Below are 22731 nucleotides of genomic sequence, written 5' to 3'. Positions count from 1 at the left end.
ATTTCCCTCCGCCATCTTTTGCCATTTTCAAACATTTTTGAAAATGCTCCAGGGAGCCACTAGGGCAGCGCTAAAGAGCCGCGGGTTACTGACCCCCGGTCTAAGTGAATTCCTGTTTAAATTTCTTCCAAATTTCAAATTTATTGCAAATAAATTTGTCTTTTGCTGTTGATTTTCTTGTTGGTAAATAAAATTAATTTCATTTTAACATTTTCACACTTTTTGTTTGCATGTCTATATTCTCATTTTATTGTCGCACCCTTGCATCAAATACTATTTTCATGGCATAAAATGACGCAATTATTTATTTATTTTTTTTCGTTACGCAGTTTACGCTGTCTGTCTGTCTGTCTGTTATACTTCCTCATACCAAGTGTCAATCTTCCACTGAGCAAACCGATTTATCCTCCCAATTAGATAGAGAGCTAGTAGTTGAAAGAAATGGAATAAAGCCTGAAAATTGAGGGCTGTCCGAAACCTGCTCTAAAACACCACTTTCCCCAGATTTAGTCAGCGTACAAAATAGCTCTGCGTTTCTTAACCTTTAACCGAACCCTGAGGCTTACTCACTGAACCCCTGGGGTTCGATCGACCCCAGTTGAGAGCCACTGCTATAGAGTCAGTGTGGGCATCTCATGCAAAATAAAATTAAATCTAATATGTCTACATATATCTAATACGTAGAATAAAGAGGAAAAATGTAACGACTCGATTATAGCCCAAAAGTAGCGCAGTAAGAGTAGCGCTTTTTCTTCACTAATGTGGTAAAACTAGTCTTTTCAGTAGGAGTGAGCAAAGGTTTTGAAGTTGAAACAGTAGAAATCAGGCAAAATGAGTTTTTGTGGGTCCTTGTTGAATGTCAATGGAATTTTTTTGTCAAATATCATAACCGCTAATCGAGCTATATTTGTGGGTGAGCAAACGTAGATGTAGATCTTTTCCCTGTCATTATAAAATCATTATTTTGAATATAGATTTCATCTTACCATTCACTATCATAATTACTTTTATTCTCATTTCTCCATTGAATTACATTGGTTACAGCACAGCGATAAACAGTTCAATCACATCAAGATGACTGATTTTAAAACATACGTTCACACAGACACTGGTGCATCGTCACTGGTAACAATCAAATCTTAGTCCACTGCTGTTTGCATGGTTGTCAAATCGATATTTTGCTAATGAAGGAAGTCCATCATGTGTAACACAAGCCACTGAATTTGTCATCTAGTGTTGTGCTAATTAAGTCCCAAACCATCAAGGTATTTTTAACCTCATGACATCGTTTTGAGTACCTTTTGCTCACATGCCATTAGCATAGTATAATTCATCAGTCATGATTTACTATTTCTCTTCTCAGTTCCAGCCAGGATCACCAATATATCAAAGGACATCACAGTAAATGAAGGCAGCAATGTCAATCTCATGTGCTTTGCAATGGGCCGACCAGAAGCGAGCATCACGTGGAGGCACCATTCCCCAAGAGGTAAGATGCCATTTTCAAAAATTCCGATACAGTACCTTAATTTTCAGACTATAAGCCGCTACTTTTTTCCCCTCATTTTGAATTCTGCGACTTATAGTGCAGTGCCTTTTTTTTTTTTTTTTTTTTTTTTTTTTTTTTTTGGGTTAATAGGTAACACTTTATTTGACAGCATAAGCTTCCAAAGGACTATCATAATTATAACACTATCATGGGCATTAATGAAAACTTATGACAGATGTCATTAAGTGTCATCCGGCAAATTATGTTACTAACTCCATTAATGTCCAGCTTGGATATATTAGATCCATTCAAATGTAAGAAAATTTGCCGGATGTTACAAAATGACATTCGTCATAAGCATTCACTAACTCTTAAGGCAGTGTTATATTATAATCATGATGGTGTTATGACAATTTTATGGCGCTACAGTCAAATAAAGTGTTACCAAATAAAATACCATGATTAGCAATTAATGAAACAACTGGAACAGTAACTGAAGAAATAATTAACACAGAACATGAATTTTGATTGTTAATTTACATCTGTAGCACTGCAATGCAAGCTAGGAGGCATGTTGGATGACAGTAGTGTTGACAGCAGATGACAGCAAAGTTTGATCGTCTCCCCCAAGGGCAAAGTGATGGGTAAATTAAGCTTCTTAAGCAATGTTTTTGGTGGTTCGTTTGGTCTTTTCACAGTCTTATGAGTCCGCTGTCAAATAAATTGTTACCGGTTAGTATGTTTTGGTGTAAATATCCCATAATACAGTGAGGACAGCTGCAGCTTATAGTTCAGTGCATCTTATCTATCAACAAATGCCGTTTTCGTGTCAAATTTTGTGGGTGGCGGCTTATAGTCAGGTCCGCCTTATAGTCCGAAAATTACGGTAATTCATTCTTCATGTTGCCTCACTAACTTTGGTGCTAAAAGGAGAAACATATCAATCTTTCTAATCCTTGGCAAGTTTATACTGATATTAGTCTTTTAGTCTTGGTGTATTTTCAGATGTCAACTATGATTGCAAAAACTAAAAAAAAACTCAAGGCCCGGGTGCCAGATCTGGCCCACCGCATCATTTTGTGTGATCAAGCCAATCATGTGCATCAACATCGTGTCAAAGAGCAAATAGATTGTCATTGATTTTAAAAAGCATTTTTGTTACCAGTTAGAGGTAGTCCCTGGGTTAAGAACGAGTTCCGTTCCTACACCGGCGACGTAACCCGAATTTTCGCGCAAATCGGAATTAACCATTTAAAGATAAAATTAACTATTTAAAGATCGAAATAAAGATCCAAAAAGTCCAAACGTATTGTATTTCGTTTAATGATGGAGGATACACTGCCCTCTGGTGGCTGCATTGGGTTTAGCTGGACTGTCGCCTTATATGACTCAGGAGCAGACTCAGACATTTCAAGTGGATAAAGGATAGCAGCGCTCTGGTTTGGCCCACATATATGGAGGACCAAAGCTGCCAAAATTCAAAATAAAAATAAAAATAAATCAATCAATAAAAAGCAAAATAAAAACGAAAATAAATACAAAAATAAGAAATATGATACAAAAATTAAATATAAATACAAAAATAAATTTGGAAATAAGTAGCTAATTAAATAAAAGTAGAAATAAAAATGAATATATATACAAAAATAAGAAATTACATTTAAAATGTAAGAATAAATGCAAAAATAAATGTGGAAATAAATACAAAAATAAATATATTGATTGAAATGAATGTCAATCAATAAATAAAAACGCTTTGCCATATATTTACTTATTTCATTGTCAGTGCCAACGTTCAAGTGGAAATGTTATTCAAATGAGGGGGCGGTACTACATGTGTTGAACTATTCACCCATTGGTCGATCGACATGCCAGTTCAGTGATCCTCTCGATCGACGAAGTAATGTCTGCCTTCCTGCTGCTTGCTTGCTTCGTAAAATAATGGGACGAGACGAGAAGGTCGGAATCCAAGCGGCTACGGGATGCTGGCAATTGGTTGGATGAGGACAAGGTACGTATTAAATTGGTAATTTGGTGTGTGTTTTTTGAAAAACTTTTTACTTAAGTCCAGTTGAGTTATGTTGAATCTATATAATCTTCCATAAACTAATACCTTGCATTGGGTCTCAGGAAGGGGAGGCAAGGCGGGACATGGATAAAGCTGCTAACAACATTAAACTCACAAGGAATAGTTTAGCGTTAGCGCAATTTAGTGAAGCAAAATTCACACATTCAAGTTCGTGTGGTGCTCCGGAAGACTGTTTGCACCGGCTGGTGTCTCGTTTAATGCTTTCGTTGCTAATCTATTATACCATTTTGCCGTTGTCATCTATTTTCTTCTAGATACTTCTGAGGAAGGTTGGGGTGTCGTTCCTCAACAATAAGACATCTCTCGTCCTCACTTATCTACGTGCTTTTTTTTTTTTTTTTTTACCCTAAAGCTCCCCGAAGACGCAATAAATTTACATTTCAGGGAATGCTGATGGTGAGCAGTTGGCCAGTATTAGGGGAAAAAGTTACTGACCTTAAGTGGCTCATGTTGGTGTCCAGTGGACAATTTTTTTGATGAACGAGTTAGTTGTGCTGGAAGTCCTTTTTTGTACATCAATTGCCTGTTTATCATTTGTATTGTATTACACTGGTCATCAATAAAATATTACTTTGCAGAAAAACAATCATTGCCTTTATTATTTCTTCACATTATTGAGGTAATGTCACATCAACGACAACCAACATTCTATGCTGTCATTTAAAACAAGTCCAAATATTTGACGCAGGATGGATAGTCTCGTTGTAGACATTCAATACATTAGAAAATTCTGACATCTGCTGAATTTCTTCAGGAGTCGAGGCCTGTCGCAGCTGCACTTCTGGGACTGACATCGACATGGGGGGATGACCATGTGGACCATCACATAAAACTGCAAATATGTAATTTAAAGTTGAACCAACTAGTCCTAAAATATAACTAAACATGCACACATCGTATATGGCAAATTTAGTTATTGATTAGCCTCATCTGTATGTGCATAGCCCTAGACTGTGAAAGTGTTCACATTTATATAATTTTATTTAACTTTTTTGGTCAGGGATATTTCATGCTTTTATTGTTTTTTTTTTTTTTAAATGTTATGTTTTTGATTAGAAATGTGCACTTTACATTATCCCTTTTGAAGTTGAACTTGTTAAGCCATTTTCAAAGAGCCAATAAGCAAAGAGGGCGAGAGGGTGTGCCACACCTCATAATTTGATTTTGATGGGTAAAATTTCATCCAATCATCTCCCAGAAGTGGCAACTAAAACTATACCAACATTTCTGCAATAACAGACAATGTGTTGCAGGGCCCAGAATTTTTTTTTTTCGTAATTCTGAGACATAAAATTTTAGGGTTTCTTATTTTTGCAAGCCATAAACATCAACATTTAACTCATTGGCTGCCATTGACAGCGCTTGACATCCAATCAATTTTTGACTGGGAGAGGCTGGCAGCGAAAGCACTCCAAATCTAAATGAATTAGATTCCTAGCGCGTAATAAATAATAAAAGCATGAAATATTTAAACTTAATTTAAAATGGTCTATATTATACTGTATATGGGTTTATCGTTCCAAAATGGGTGAAAAAAATATGGTCCTAATTTATTTTTGTACTTCCTTCCGAGTCCCCCAATATAGAGCTTTAATTTATGACTTTATGGTTGCCATCGCTATGCCTTTGACTGTTGGGGGCTGGCACAGAATATCATCTACGCCGAACAGTTTGTAGTTGTAGTGTGCGGACAATTCCCGGTGGATCCAGGCGTGGCATGGATTCTTGCACACGAAGTCCTCCATGAAAAAACAGGAAAACAAGTTGCAATTTAAAAAATTGCATTGCATAAAAGCTGAAGAAGTAATTTCTAGTGTTTAAACAGGACTTGAAATAACAAAATGGTTTAACCCTGATGGCAAAGTCATGATTCGGCTTGTTATTTATTTTTTTTAACACAAATATTTCCTCTTGACACTTCATTTGAATGAATGAAACTATAGTCCAAGTCAAATTATTAATGACATTCACTTACTCTGAACCTTTGTACGTCGGAACCTGAGACGTCCTTGCATCATTCTGAACCCAGAATTTGGATGAGATCCTGGGATCCCTGTAATCACCGAGCATCCAACGTTGTGATGTCAGTGGAATTATTCAAGTCAGAGACTCTAAAAACAATGTTATGGTGAGCAGGAATATCGTTTGCTTTCATGAGAACTTAGTTGTAACTTCTGCTAAGCTACACTGGAGCAGTTACAAGTAGCTTTGATACCAGTAGCAGTCAGATACAGTATATATAGAGAGTGCAGCATGCCATATGAATAACCAAGTTTTCATTTTAAAATATGCCACTGTCATACAAACTCACCTTATACCATGCTTTGACATTCGACGGTGGATAATGCATATTCTCTCACTTCTCACCAAGTAGGACTACTAAACTAGGTCGGCTGTTTCCCTGACTTTCAGACCCACGTTCTGTCATCTGTGGCAGGCATGGCTAGTAGATTTCAGAAATCGAATGTCGATCAACCAATAAGCAACCCATGGCACCCTTAGGAACGCCCCCACTTTTGAATTACATTTCCACTTGTAAATTGGCGCTGACAATGAAATAAGTAAATATAAGGCAAAGCGCTTTTATTTATTGATTGACATTAATTTCAATCAATATATTTATTTTTGTATTTATTTCCACATTTATTTTTGTATTCATTCTTACATTTTTAATGTAATTTCTTATTTTTGTATATATATTCATTTTTATTTTTACTTTTATTTAATTAGCTATTTATTTCCATATTTATTTTTGGATTTATTTTTAGTTTTTGTATCTTAATTCTTATTTTGTATTTATAGTCGTTTATATTTTGCCTTTTATTGATTTATTTTTAATTACTTTTATTTTTAATTTTGGCAGCTTTGGTCCTCCATACACATAAGGCTACAAGTTGTTTCAGCTAATATATGTTTGAGTATGCATTTGTAATTAAGTTTAGAGCTACAGTTCGTGGAGTTATGTGTGAGCGATTTGTTATGAGAATTGTAAATACTTACGCATCGTAGCATTTAAGCTAGTGGACTTTTGTTTGGCAAATTAGGCCAATTTGTCTTCTACTGAATTTACATATTGATCAGACCAGATGGACACCAATTGTTTTGTGTCAAGTGTTTTATTGTTAAAATGCGTGTCGTTTTGAAAATAAGTGTATGTATGTATGTTACAGCGTTATAAATTAGTTGTGGCGGATAACTCAGGTGACTTGAAGTTCTGCTCTGAGACCCAAATTTGGCCAAACTCAAAATTGTCCCATATGAGTGTGTGATAGATCATTGGAAAGCTTAAAATCTCAATTTTCTGGGGGAAGAAAAATTTTGAACAGGAAGGCATTTAAAAAAGAAAAAAAAAGTTTTTTAAATAGCAGAACCCTATCTGGAGGTGAGAGCACGCGAGAGCAGAATTACAGACGCTATGACTTTAATGAGATATTATCGCGTATTTACCTTTTTTCGATCCAAAAACTGCATGTAGCATGTATCACCGAGTGTCAAGACAGAGTTGTGAATGGCCACAACTGGATGTTTTTGGGATTTTATGGGTGAAATATGGTGATATAACAAGGGTCGCGAAGCAGAAATCGCAGACATTAAGGAGTGGTTGAGATTTTCTTTTTTAACGTTTTTTAGGGGATTTTTTTTTTTTTTTGGATTGGTTATTTATCATCTAACATATCAGAGATAGTTATGAGGAAGATATTCGTGACTTTTTCACAGACGCAGTTTTTTTTCATTGTGACATAATTTTTTTTTGAAAGTTTAGAATATGCGATATGCGAGTGAATAATTTTTTAAAGTCTTTTTTTTTTTAAAACGGAATATTGGACATCAATTAATGGTTTTAAACTAAAAATGACAGACATTTTGAATAATAAATATAATTAATTACCTTCGTTTTATGGCTGTATTGAAACAAAAGCGCTTGCGCAACGTCTGTAAACGGGGGTTTTAGGGTAGGGGGTGGGGGGGGGCAAACAAAACAAGAACACAGCGATATGGTGACGTTGACGTACGTGAGAGGGTCACGGAACGTATCCAAAGAGTCATGAAAAAACACAACATAAACACACCGGTCAAACCACACGCAACACTCCGCCAGATATTGGTCCATCCAAAGGACAAAATCCACCCAGAAAAAAATGCAACTCCATATATGAAATTCCATGCAAATCGTGCAATAAATCATACATCGGCGAGACAGGGAGGAGCTTTATTACAAGAAAAACAGAACGCAAGAAGGAGTGTGAGAAGGAGACAGCAATAAGACTAACCACGGCAATAAAAGAACAAGAGCAATAGCAACACCACAAGTCAGCCATCACCGACCACTGCAAAAGGGAAAACCATTTTATTGACTGGGAAAAGGCCAGAGTCATCCGCACCGAAGAAAACAAACCTCAGAGCTGGATCAGGGAGGCCATTGAAATCTGCAAGCGGGGCCCGAGGACCATCAATAGGGACGACGGGGCATAGTTAGAACCATGAAAACACAAATTCACAAGTTTGACCTTTTCTTCGATTTATTTTGCACTTTATTGAGAGCCGCTCTTTTGCTTTAGCCAATTTATCAAACTTTGAAAAAAAGCCTTTTTTTTCTCCCTGTTGTACCGAACCCGTACTAAATTATGAGTTGTACACTCTTAAGTTCTTAAGTATAAGCTCCCAATCTTTGTCATGTCACAATTTCAATACCATAATTTCCTGACTATAAGAATGCACTTGACTAAGCCGCACCAACCAAATTGTTTACACAAGAAAACTGTCTTTTTTGCACACATAATGCATAAGTGACTTAAAGCCACGGGTGTCCACATTTTATAACCCTAATTCCAATGAAGTTGGAACATTGTGTTAGTTATTCTCAAATGCTTTGGTCCGTTTCTCAGATCAGACTCACAATTCTCAAAACTACTTGTTCAATCCTCACAACATCCCATGACTAGTGAACATCAAAGAAGCAGTTTCTCATTCCTTTGAGCAAGTTGCAGATGTTTTTGTGCATCTATGCAAATGATTTTGTACAATTCTCTGCTGTTTTCCTACATTACCAGTTGCAGCTGCCATGATGGTCAAAATGGATGATCATGGGTCTCTATTGAATTTTCTCACCACCCACAACATCCAGTCATTACTTCATTGCATAAGCCTTTACATGCAAAATGGATGAACATGTTGTCAGAATATGTCAACATGTGTGTGCTTATTTCTGAGCATTTTGATTACTTATTTTACATAACCTATTTAACCTATTTTAACCTGTAATAGTTTGGAACAATGTGAGTTTCCACCTAGGCAACATAATCAGGGAATGGTTTACAACCCACAACAGAATGGTAATGAAGTTCCTACCACTATACTCCCCATTCCTCAATCTCATAGAAGAATTTTTCTCCACATGGAGATGGCAAGTGTATAATCGCCAGCCTCACGATCAGATGACTCTCCTGGATGCCATGGATGCAGCATGCAGTGACATCTCATCAGTTGCCTGCAAAGGCTGGGTAAGGCATTCAAGAAGATTCTCTCCACGCTGTATAGCAAGAGAGGACATCCGTTGTGACATGGATAAAAATGTGTGGCCAAACAGAGAGGAACATCAAGATGTGTAGAAAGAATGGGTGAATAATCCTGACAGCATTTGAAGTTTAGTTGTGCTGATTGTGTTATGTACACATTTCTAATTTTGCTTTTATGTTATATTTCTTTGGGATACTCAGTGCTGTCTTTTGCTTTCTGTATTGCAATGACATGGTCTGTCAATACATTGTAAAAGCAGTAAAAGTGCAAACTGAATCTTGTTCAGTCGCTTGCAATCAATCTCCTTCACACAAAGATGTAACTTTTTGCAATTTTCATCACTTACATACAGCATCTTCAGCATCAGAGCCTTCCACCAGAGTAACTATTCAATTGAGAGCATGACTAAGCAATTTGACTCTCCTGTCTGTATAAAATGATACAAGGACTTGTCATTCTGACAGCACTGACATGTTCATTGACACAGAAATTTAATTTTGAGCGAAAGACAAAGTATTTTGCACAGAAAACTGGCTTTTGAAGATAGTCCATGTTGTTTTGCTACTTGTGCGACATGTTGTGAGGGTTGAACGAATAGTTTTGGGAATTTCAATTCTGATCTGAGAAACGTACTAAAGCAATTGAGAAAAACTGTAATCCTACTTCCCAAACACCAAAGTGTGACATCATTTACGGAAGAATGACGGACTGTATACATGGCGAGCATTGCAGCAGCAGCAATATCAGTGGTATTTCCAGTGGAAGTAACCGTTCAAGATTGCCGTTTAGTGACAATAATGATAGCGAGGGGTCCCAGGGAAGGATAATAACAATTCATCCATCATTGAATGAACATGAGGTGTCAGATGACAATTTACTCGGCACTGTAGACGGTGGCGATGATGGCGATTGGCTGCTCGATACGTCACGAAGGAAAAAGTGGAAGGCCTACAACATAGAAAGCAAAAACACGCCAAGCAAACAGTGGAACCCCACATCCAACAACAAAATGTAAATGTATTAAGCAGCACAAAATTCACATAGCCACAGATTAAAGCAACACAGTGATACAGTGGTATGAAAAAGTATCTGACCCTTTTGGAATTTCTCACATTTCTGCATAAAATCACCATCAAATGTGATCTTTGTCAAAATCACACAGATGAAAATACAGTTTCTGCTTTAACTAAAACCACCCAAAAATTTATAGGTTTTCATATTTTAATGAGGATGGTATTCAAACAATTACAGAAGGGGGAAAATAGGTAAGTGACCATCACATTTAATATTTAATGGCCCCTCGTTTGGCAGCAATAACTTCAACCAGATGCTTCCTGTAGCTGCAGATCAGTCAGACTCCCGGGATGTCTTGCATGAATCGCTGTCTTCAAGTCATGCCACAGCATCTCAATGGGGTTCAAGTCTGAAATTTTACTTGGCCACTCCAGAACGTGTATAATGTTCTTCTGAAACCATTCTGAAGTTGATTTACTTCTGTGTTTTGGATCATTGTCTTGTTGCAGCATCCATCCTCTTTTTACCTTCAACTGTCTGACAGACGTTCTCAGGTTTTCCTGCAAAATATCCTGATAAACTTTTAATGATTTTTGTTGATGTTGGTGAGCTGCTCCATTTTTCCTCTACAGATGACGTTGTGTGCTACTCCCAAACTTTGGTTTTATTAGTCCACAAAATATTTTGCCATAACTTGTGCCTTTTTGCGAACATTAAACGGCAACAATGTTCTTTTTTTAGACATCAGTGGCTTCCTCTGTGAAGTCCTCCCAAGAACAGCATTCTTGGCCATAGTTTTACATATCATTGATGTGTGCACAGAGATATTGGACTGTGCCAGTGATTTCTGTAAGTCTTCAGCAGACACTTGGGTTCTTTTTTACCTCTCTGAGTATTCTGCGTGGAACTCTTGGCGTCATCTTTGGCGGACGGCCATTCCTTGGGAGAAAAGCCAACAGTGCCAAACACACTGTGTTTGTAGATAACTTCTCTGACTGCCGATTGATGAACATCCAGACTTTTAAAGATGGTTTTGTATCCTTTCCCAGCTTTATACGTATCAACAATTCTTGATCTCAGGTCTTCAGACTGCTCTTTTGACCGAACCATGATGCACATCTAAGGCCATGCTTCTCATCAAGACATTTCTTCCCAGGTGTGTGTTTTATCGTGGGCAGGGCAGCTTTAAAACAACCATCGGTGATTGGGCACACACCTGGCGTAAATGTTTGGTAAAAATTGGTTTCAATTGCTCTTTAAGTCTCCTAAGGCAAGAGTTAACTTACTTATTTTTCCCCCTTCTGTCATTGTTTGCATGCTATCCTCATTTAAATATGACAACCTATAAATGTTTGGGTGGTTTTGGTTAAAGCAGACACTGTATTTCCATCTGTGTCATTTTGACAAAGTTCAGATCACATTTAATGGTGATTTTATGCAGAAATATGAGAATTTCCAAAAGGTTCAGATATGTTTTCATACCACTGTATATCAGTAATAGGATAAAGGTGAGCGTGTGTGAGAAGCAATTTATAGTGAAAAAGTGTTATTTATGTTTATTGAAATACTTATATGAATAAACCTGCACAAAAAGTGAGAAAAAAACATTTTCATAGGATTAATCTTATAAATCGAATAAATTTCATTATAGTATGTTTACTTACGGTGAGTAGCTTTCACGAATACATTTTTACAGAATATCCACTCTCTTGTACTTGGCAAACACAATGTTGAATTTCTGTTCACCTGCTTTTGTGACAGCTTGAGGTCTTTCAGCATTCTCATTATAATAGAGGGAAATGCCAGTAAGGGGGCACTTACATCTTTGAATAACCAAGGTTGTATTTTGCAAGGTTTTCAAAGCTGTCATCTCTGAAATGTTTGTAGCATAGAACTAGGGTTGCCAACTCCCTGAAAAAAAATAAAAATAAAAAAAGGCTGGCTGGCCTGATAACCGTCACCGTTTAATTATATTTTTTTGTTGTTGATGTGAAAAGTTTTTAATTAAAAAAAAATTTTTTTTATTATAATTACAATATTGTTTTATAATTATACTCAAAATGGAATTAACTAGGAAGACATTTGAGTTATATAAGCACATGGAAAAACAATAGTTATCAGCAATGTATTTTTAATACAGAATATACTAGAATTAAAACAGTCCTGCTAAATCTAAAATTGTATAATTTAACAATTAAGGTCCTGAGCCTTTATGTGTGTGTGTTTTTGGTTGTTGTTGTTTTTTTTTTTTTTTCAGCAATAACATTTTCGCAAATGATCACTCCAAATATAATGAATTTGATAGAACACAAAAATATAGGGAGGAGGCTACGGTGCTGACCCAGGACAAGCTTGGCAGACAGAACGCCTTGGGATCACCCAAGAGGAGCTGAATGATGTAGCTGGGGAGAAGGATGTCTGGGCGTCCCTGGTGAAGCTTCTGCCCCAGCAATCCAACCTCTGATAAGCGGGAGAGAATGGATGGATCGACAAAAATATAATACAATTAGTGAAAATGGAGTACACAGAGAAGAACAAGAAAAACAAATGATCATCATCTTGAACATGCTTTTTAGTCTTGCTTCACTCAAACCTCTCAGCTCCCACACTCTTATGTTGTATTCCATTAGTGAGAGTACCTTGACCAATGAGATGAATGGGATTTCGCCCTGTCATTGTTCTAACAGCTCATTGAAAAAAATCAAAAAGCAGGATAGGCGAGGGATGTGTTTCCCTTCATAAACTTGTAAAGCACCATAGCAGTATTTGTTAATTCTACAAACAAGACACTATTTTTGATTTTGATGACAATAAGGAACAAAGCTCAAGAAGGGAATACTTTTGTTTCTGAATACCAGACGATTCCGTTTTTTAAGGGACAGTTGGCAACCCAGCATAAAACTGATCTCACATCTGGTGTGAAGTTCTTTCGCGATGTCCAAATCCTTGCTAAAGCAACACTGACCCCAAATTCCACTATCTCTGTGTGCGCTGTGCTCGGCTCTGATGCGGACCGCCTGCGTGCGGGCCGTGATGCACAATGTCCACGTCATACTGTACGTCTCTCATGCAGTCTGTACACCCTCAGACTCTAGACTCGCATGCGCAAAACGGAGGAGACTGCATGATCAGATGAACACAAAGTTTATTATTGTGACCATATTCAGAAAAAAATGCACATGCAGTGCTGGCCAAAAGTATTGGCAACTCTGCAATTCTGTCAGATAATGCCAAATTTCTCCCAGAAAATGGTTGCAATTACAAATGCATTGGTAGTAATATATTCATTTATTTTGCTTGCAATGAAAAAACACAAAATAGAAAGGGAAAAGGGAAAAAAAATGAAATCATTGTAATTTTACACAAAACTCCAAAAATGGGCCGGACAAAAGTATTGGCACCCCTTTGAAAAATCATGTGATGCTTCTCTAATTTGTGTCATTTATAGCACCTGTTACTTACCTGTGGGACATAACGGGTAGCCTGGTACTCCAGCAGGCATGAAAATGGGTCAGGGGTTAAAAAGGTGAGAAGGGTGTGGAGGAAATATGTTCCGGCGTTCTGCCAAAATGTCCTCCGTCGGCGAAACATGAGGCGAATTTGACAATTTTAATTTATCACATAAGGCTTAATATTCAAATTAGCAGGGGTTTAATTAGTTGAAGGAGTTGATTTCAACCACCATTGACTCGCGCTCTCACTCCGAAGCCCTGAAACTATCAAATAACTGGCAAACTGCAAAGAATTTGTTCAAATCAACTCCAGCGACTAATTGAAACCAGGCTAACTCAAAGATTAAGCCTAATGTAAAAAATTCTGAACTTCCCCTTTAAAGTATAGACCAATGAATATGACCATTAAAATGTTGTCTATAAATGTTTTAGAGCAATAAAACAACAAAAATGAATGAAATGAATAAGAATCCTTCAAAGTATTTCATAATGGGTCCAAATTATTTTTCGAACAGATCCTGTGACTATAGCACCTGAGAGACAGCCGTTTGCTTTGCTTAGCCAAAACTACAGCTGAGGAGGCAAGATGGATATTTAGAATTTCTTTAAACCTAAGCTTTCAAAACCCTCAACAACAACTGAGCTTGAACAGAGGATTGAGCATGAGCAGTATCAAAAAGTCCTGGCTGTCTTGTAACCCGTTGTGCTGTAATTCCAGGTGGTGCTTGAATTGGATGCTTTAGCGGTCAACAGTCTTTTAGAGCCAGCGCAAGGAGATATTTTTGTCATCTTTACTGGACAAAAATGTGAAGTAATGGCTGTGTTTCCAGTGTGCAAATGCAGCCGTTTGTAGTATATCTCCTGCCTATTTAATTGCATCCTGGCGAGATAGCAAGGCTATGTTGTTTTGACCGCAAATTCCCAGCGCTCACGGCTCACGCATCATGGTAAAACACGTCACCTGTTTTTTTTCCATCCTCGATTAGAAAATGTGACACGTGATGTCACTCCCATGACTACAGTATTCTTCATTATACATACATTATGGGGCAATAACAAAATAGTAACGCATAGGCATCAAGGAAAGTAACTTTAATCAGATTACGGATTTAGAAAAATGAACGCGTTAGATTGCTCTTTACTGAAAGAAAGTAATCAGATTACTGTTACGCATTACTCACATAACGCGTTACTGACAACACTGCTTTTATATTACCATTAAATACACAAGCTTGACGTTAACTTAACGGGAGCTATTTTTTTCACCAGAGATTTGGCTAGCTCTGGCAGTGTTCAATGCAAGCTGGAACGAACGGCAGTAACTTGTCATAACGCAAAATATGAAAACGATTGAAACCATTACTCACCAAATTCAATATGCTGGCAAATGCATTAATCTAAAAAAAAAATTGGGAGTGAGACCTCTTCCAGCGAACGTGAATTTGTGCTTAGAACAAGATCATCTGTCGCAATTAACGATCTTTGACGCTCTTTTCTCCCCCCTGCATTCAAACTTGTTTCTCTCTCAACGGCTGTGATTAATCTCAATGAAGTTGCTCTCCTTGCTAAGCCTTGCCTATCATTCTGCTTTGTAAGTTTTTAGTAACTTTGTGTATTGAATTTGAAAGGAAAATGTGTGGGTTTTTTTTTTGGCGAACTTTTTCATGAAGCTAAACTGTTGAAGCTACTCACACTTGGAAAAATACGATTGTACAACGTTTTAAATGTATTCATTTGGTATATTTCAGTTGCCAAGATGTGAGAGATCAATAAATTGCAGAAAAGTACGCCTTGCGTTTGGAGTGCTTGTTTTTGGGTTTGCTGGAATAGCGTCACTGGCACACGCAGCATCAAACAGGGGAAAGGGTAAGCGCTGCCGCGCCAAGCCACTTCTGGCTGCATTTTTGACACATGAAAAATAACGATGACGGAAAATGTTAGTGGTTTTGTAACCGCGACGTTTTAATAGCATGGTAAACCGTGAAGGTAACCGGCACATGCCTACACCCGACCCCCCCCCCCCCCCCCCTTAAAAATTTTCTCCTCGGATCTACGCGATTCACGTAGGTCATCCTTTTTTACTTCAAAACGGCGAATTTCACCGAAAGGTGAGAGATTTTCATGCCTGCTCCAGACTCACCGCTGTTCCAGCTATTGAGTCTGGCCACCATTAAGCGGATAAAATTTCCAGGTCGGAGCAAGCCACAGCAAACAGACAGCGGAGTGGACCAATCAGCGACGGGCGGGACGAGGGACTTGCGCGGGACTTGCGTGCGGAAGTAAACATACGAGGAGAGCGGAGTTTATTCAACATGGCTAGCGCGAGACAGACTGTTGTCAATGACTTGTGTCGATGTGTTTTTGGTAATTTAAAACTGATTTTACCGTGGATTGGAAAATATTCTCGGCTCTCCTGTTCACCATCTGTGTTGTTGTGGAAACGACTTCCGACGCGGAAGAGTGACGTTGCTCGTTAAGAACACATCACGCAAATAAATGGATCTGATTTGTCGATTGATTTTGTACTTGCTCGAGAGGCCTTTAATGGGCTGGGTCCCAGACTATACTCTCAGTGTTTGAAAAACACAGGGAGAATAGTCTGGCCGTGCCAGGCAACATAACAGGTGGTGGCAATGACTAAATCGCACTTGCAACCAGTTAAAATGGGTTAAAGTTGACTCAACCTTTGTCCTGTGTCCTTGTGTGTACCACATTGAGCGTGGAGAAAAGAAAGAAGACCAAAGAACTGCCTGTAGACGTTACAAGCAAAATTTTGAGGAAGCATGGGCAATCTTAAAGGGTACCTTGGATAGAAAGACATGTAGTTCTTAAGAGATAAATATTAGTACAAGTTACAATGATTTGATATTAAAACCCCTCTTAATGTTTGCATTTAATAAAATTTGTAAAATTTAAAAAAATTAGTAGCTCGCCATTGTGGTTGTCGTCGCACGGCGGTGACATCACATGGCCACGCTGCTGTACTTTACAGTGTCACTCTAAAAAAAAAAAAAACGTGTCACTCTTTAATTATGTATGGTAGTGATTTAGATACACCACAAGGTGTCATTGTCATTGACGCTGTAGTAGCGTCAGTCACGACAAACAGGACTTCTGATAAAGGCTCCCAGCATCATAGTTTGTATATTGTGACTGAATATTGTCATTCAGTGTATTTGATGAGCTAAACGAGTTGTAAAAATGTTTAAATAGAATTTGACCGAACTCTGAGTAAGTTTTATGTGTATTATGCATATATATTTTGATTGTGAATGCCAGTTCTCTTTGCATTGTTGTTTAACTGTGTGAGAATATGGCCTCATTAATACAGATTGAAGCACTTTTCTTTTTGTGAACATTATTTTTTGAGAGATGTGATTATTATTTTTGTTCTATTTTCACTATATGATACATACTTATGTTTGTTGTGAAAGAGTTGCTGAAGCTTATGCCAATAAACAGGGTGGTCCGAGCTACGAATCTGAATGCCTGTGTCCACTCACCTCCCCATTGTGCATTAAAGGAAAACTACGGCATCAGTCAAGGGACAAAACGGCACTCATTGGCCTGAGCCCTAATTAATTTAAAACTCGCCATTGACACCATGTGGCGTATTTAAATCACTGCCTTACATAAGTAAAAAGTGACATGTTTTTTGTTTTGTTTTGTTTTTTTGTGACACTGACTGAAGTATAACAGAGTGGCCCTGTGACGTCACCGGCCAGCGACGTCAATAACAATGGCGACCTACTAGATAAAATAATTTTACAAATATTATTGAAACGAAAAACATTAAGAGGGGTTTTAATTTCAAATTATTATAACTTGTACTAAAATTTATCCAAGGTACCCTTTAAGGCTACAAGTCCATCTCCAAAGACCTGAATGGTCCTGTGTCTACCGTGCACAGTGTCAGCAAAAAGTTTAAGGCTCATGTCACTGTGGCTAACCTCTCTAGATGTGGATGGAAAAGAAAAATTGATGAACGGTTTCCATGAAAGATTGTGCGGATGATGAATAAAGAACCTCGACTAATATCCAAACAAGTTCAAGCAGTCATGCAGTCCGAGGGTACGACAGTGTCAACAAGTACCCTCAACAAGTACAGTCATTCAGACCGTCGGCGTCTGAATGAAAAGGGACTCTATGGTAGGATACGTAGTAAGACTCCACTTCTGACCCAGAGACATAAAGAAGGCAGGGTGGAGTTTGCCAAACTTACCTGAGAAATCCAAAGACGTTTTGGAAGAATGTTCTCTGGTCAGATGAGACAAAAGTAGAGCTTTTTGGTAAAAGGCATCAACATAGATTTTACAGGAAAAAATATGAGGCCTTCAAAGAAAAGAACACTTTCCCCACAGTCAAACATGGCAGAGGTTCCCTGATGTTTTGGGGTTGCTTTGTTGCCTCTAGCACTGGACTGCTTAATCGTGTGCATGGCATTATGAAGTCTGATGACTACCAACAAATTTTGCTGCATAATGTAGAGCCCAGTGTGAGAAAGCTGGGTCTCTCTCATAGGTCATGGGTCTTCCAGCAGGGCAACGACCCAAAACACACTTCAAAAAGCACAAGAAAATGGTTTGAGGGAAAGCACTGGAGACTTCTAAAGTGGCCACCAATGAGTCCAGACCTGAATCCCATAGAACACTTGTGGAGAGATCTGAAAATGGCAGTTTGGAGAATGCACCCTTCAAATCTCAGAGACCTGGAGCAGATGGCCAAAGAAGAATTGTCTAAAATTCCAGCAGAGCATTGTGAGAATCTCAATGATGGATACCGGAAGCTCTTTTGTGATTTCTCATTGCAAGCAAAATAAAAGAAAATATCACTACCAAAGCATTTGTAATTGCAATAATTTTCTGAGAGAAATTGAGCATTATCTGAAAGAAATTGCAGGGGTGCCAATACTTTTGGCAAACACTGTATATGGGCCAAAAATGCGCAACGGGCAATAGTACAATTTAGCTACAGTTTGATTCCGTTCAACAGACTCAAAATCACACAACAACCCACGGATCCACGCTCGCACACACACAAACATAGAATTCAGCTTCAGTAAATCAGCACAGAAGTGTAGCTAACTTTTTACTGTTGTTTTTTCCTCCACACTCACTCAGGTCCTGCACCTCACAACTACAGTATATACAATCATGGTGTCAGTAACCCACCAATGGCGTACCGCAAACAATATGTCACTTTTGCTCATTAATATTCATGATGTTAGCAATTGTTGCTAGGCGTGTCAACCTCCCGTTTGTCCTCAATAGTAAATGAATGGTAATAGTGTACGAACTAGAGGTTTCCTGAGCTAAACCTACCAATTCTGTGCGAAAATGATGTCCCTGGTGCCAAATGCACTGGTAAAGATGTGGAAGAACATACAAATATTCATTTAAAGGGATGGCTTGAGTGTCGAGGGCTGAAAAAAAACAGGAAAAAGAGCTGACCTGATCCAGAGTTAGCTTTTATATCTACACCTTTTTCTTACGCCACTGACAATGACATTCTCCTGTTTCAACAATCTACTGTATCATTTACCACCATATGCCCTGTCTATCTTATATATTATATCCTCTGGTTGTCTTACATCTCTGACCGTTCTTGGGGACAATTTACATTGCTATTTTTGTGTAGCGATCGCAAATGCTACTCAGTAACAGATAACGAACAATTTTCACTTTTTAATTGCTAACATATCTTAATTCTATAATTTAATTTCACTTCCTACTTACTAAAGTTGTTTTTACCACAGAAAAGGTAACAGTGGCAGTCAGATACCATTTCAGTAGTTGTCCAAGTCATTCATTGTCAGACAGAAGCAGCACGGCACGCTAAAAAATGACTAAAAATATCAAAATGCCTTACCTCTACCTCCTCTGAAGGACCATGGCCCCCAAAATTTTTACTGCATATAAAATGTGAATGGCTTCACCTTGCTCACTGGTCTTTTGGACGTCTGCGCAAGTTGATCCATTCTTCACATTTTTTCCTCCGAGTTTTTGGTTTCGGGAAACGTATGACGAAATAATCCTTCATATGTCGTAATGTCGTTTCTACAAGTTCCATAGCAGCAGTGTTTGATCAGCATATTCTTTTTTCAAATATTAACGGAGAAAACAAGCAGAAATAACATGGGTTGTATGCGTGTCTATAATGTCCCACTTCCACGTTACAATGGCGACGTCACGGTCTAAAAATAGCATTTGTGCAGTACGCTATTGGAGCGTTGCGGTGCCGCATCAAACGCACCAATAGAAGGGTCGTGCTGACGCATCAGTGCGGCGCCGACAATATTCCTAGTGACGCTACAAGAGTTATAAGAAGAATGCAATTTACTTTAGGCATTTTGAAATACATTTTATTGTTTGGAGAATGCAAATGGCCTATAGGCCTATACATTTTGTCCTGTGTAAATTTCAATAAAATATCATAAAAATTTGATGCATAATATTTTGATAAACATTATTTACTGTGAAAGAACCATTTTTCCGATGAAAACCATTTAATTTTTGGGAAAACAACTAAAAAACTGGTTTCCATAGCAATAAACTAAATAAGCGGGCTGCGTGTGAAAAATCCTGCCTTTTCTTACATCACGTCGGGTTGCTCACTCTGGCTTCCCGGCCATGATTGATTGATTTTTTTTTTTTACAGTGGTACCTCTACATAGGAATTTAATACGTTTCAGGACCTGATTTGTCCAAATGGTCGTGTGTCGGGCGGAATTTTCCCATAAGAATACATTATAATTCAATTGATTTGTTCCACAGCCCAAAAACCTATGTTAAATCCTTCATAAATATTTCTGGTACAATTACAAATAGCAATTACACATAGCAAAACAAATAAATTATGAATACAAATTGTAATGATAATAATAATAAATAATAAATAATACAATAATAATAATAATAAATAAAACAATAAATAAATAATTAACAAATTGGGTTCTAATCTGGCAGTGTTTTGCATGCTGTTAATGGACGCAACGTGTGACTGACGACCAGTATTGTTAATCTTAATTTTAAAAAGTAATTAATTACAGTTAAAAATTACTTCACCCAAAAAGTAATTGAGGTAGTAACTCAGTTACCTGAATGTAAGCATTACTTGGCAAAGTAACTGGTGTTAACTTTCGTGATTTTTTTTTTTCATTAAAAAAAAAAAATAAATAAAATAAAAAAAAAACAATAATTTTTACTACAGTATGTTTGGAAGTCATTTAATGTTGTGAATCACGGTGAATCAACCGTTACAATTGTTAAAATTGCTCCCGTTATTGCATTGGTTCCCTTTTGTCGACTTTTGATGTGTGAAAGATTTAAAACTGTTTCATCATTTAAAGACAGATTCAAGTCAAGATTTTGCCGATTTAGGAGTATTTTAGATAAAAAGTTACTGAGGTTCGATAGTAAGGTCCTCTACAACAGAGCCTTCCTGAAAAGTCTACTGCTTTAAGATGGCTGCTGTTTACTGATGCCGACGAGTGTATCATTTCGCATCTAGTTCTCTATACATGTGCTAATGCCGCCGTGTCTGTCATTTCGCATCTAGTTCTTTATACATGTGATATCTACCGTTGCATCATGTGGACGTAGTTTGTAGGCTATCGGCTACAGTCAGGATTAGTGGATTCATTTAGCATCGCGTTTGCAACAGCATCATAACTCCCTTCCCTCCTCCCCACTCCTGCTCTGCTCTCTCGTCTCTGTTAGTCTGTGTCGCTCAGACTTTTCTCGCATCATTCAACCAACATAGTAACGCACGCCTTTAAATCCTTAGTAACGGTAATGGCATTGCTAATGATGTTAGTAATGCCGTTATACTCTAACGCCGTTAGTAACAACACTGCTGATGACAGAGTGAGAGAGGTGCAGAAGAATTTTTGCTTCCTATTTTCTTAGTGTTGTTGGCGTTGGCTACAGCGGACAGTAGCTATGTTGTGTTGCACAAGTTCTGAAATAAATGATTAAAAACCTGATTAATCTGGCGACTTCCTTGGTGATGTTACAATAATAATAGTCACCTTAAATTACAATGACGGAGGTCGGAGGAGGACCGTCGAGATCGTAGACATATTCCTCCCAGTCGAGCCAGTTCACTGACGTGCACACCACGCACATATTTTTCTATCATTTCCATCTTGATTTTAATGCTAAGCGTGAGTTTTTTCACCACCTGCCCTAACCGTCTTGGGACCCATGTTGATTTCTCTCACAAGAAAATCTGCCCTGCGTCCATCTTCTGGGAAAACAATGAAATTGCGACGCTGTCATAAATCGTCGTATTTCGAGCATGTCGTCATATGTCGAGACAAAAGACGAGTCAAATTTTACGTCGGATGTCGATAGGATCATATGTCAAGGTACCAGTGTTTTACAAACAAAAGAACTACGGATTAGTTGAATTTTTCTTTTATCCCAGGCAATAGTTATAGGTTGTTTTAATTACCTGACATGTAAAGAAGAGGAAAAAGATTATTCCATAGCCTTTCTGGACATACACATACATCACACAGACAATGGTGACATCAAAATAAAAGTACACAGGAAACACACACACCAACCAATACCTTCTATGGACATCTGAACACCCCACTATCCATAAACTGTCAGTAGTCTGAACATTACATGAACGTATGACAATGATTACGGACCCAGATGACAGAACACAGAGGAAAAACATATACAACATGCATTAAAAAGGTTTCAGTATCCACAGTTGGCAATAAAAAAAGGTGCAGGACAGGTTAAAAACAAGACACAACACAACACAGGGGGAAAGAAAAAACAAATAAAACAACAACACAGAGATATGTTGACGTTGCTGTGGGTAAGAGGAGTCACGGAACGTATCCGAAGAGTCATGAAAAAATACAACATAAACACACCGATCAAACCAAACGCAACTGTCCACCAGATATTGGTCCATCCAAACGACAAAATCCACCCAGAAAACAACTCCATATATGAAATTACATGCAAATAATGCAATATATCATACATCGGGGAGACAGGGAGTAGCTTTGTTACAAGAAAAACAGAACACAGGGAGTGTGAGAAAGAGACAACAATAAGACATACAAGGACAGTAAAAGAACAAGCCCAACAGGAACATCACAAGTCAGCCATCATCAACACTGCAAATTGGAAAACCACATTATGGAC

General features: G+C 37.9%; 1 protein-coding gene and 1 long non-coding RNA gene across 2 annotated transcripts in view; one reads left to right on the top strand and one right to left on the bottom strand.

Annotated features, from left to right (window-relative positions):
• Positions 1 to 22731, top strand: part of opcml (opioid binding protein/cell adhesion molecule-like) — a 119287-nt gene that overhangs the window by 56012 nt on the left and 40544 nt on the right. The window contains exon 3 of the mRNA XM_057820229.1: positions 1364 to 1489. Within this exon, the coding sequence (XP_057676212.1) occupies positions 1364 to 1489 (126 nt within the window). The remainder of the gene's footprint in view (positions 1 to 1363; positions 1490 to 22731) is intronic.
• On the bottom strand, positions 3574 to 6011 carry LOC130906194 (uncharacterized). Its single transcript, XR_009061257.1, has 3 exons — positions 5890 to 6011; positions 5554 to 5631; positions 3574 to 5317 (listed from the first exon to the last, which is right to left on the bottom strand). It is a non-coding gene; the product is annotated as an uncharacterized LOC130906194 (long non-coding RNA).

This window comes from Corythoichthys intestinalis, chromosome 18 (genome assembly GCF_030265065.1).
Source record: "Corythoichthys intestinalis isolate RoL2023-P3 chromosome 18, ASM3026506v1, whole genome shotgun sequence".
In the NCBI taxonomy this organism is placed as follows: domain Eukaryota; kingdom Metazoa; phylum Chordata; class Actinopteri; order Syngnathiformes; family Syngnathidae; genus Corythoichthys; species Corythoichthys intestinalis.
The sequence above is the reverse complement of the archived record's forward strand: the minus strand, read 5'-3'. Positions and strand labels throughout refer to the sequence as shown.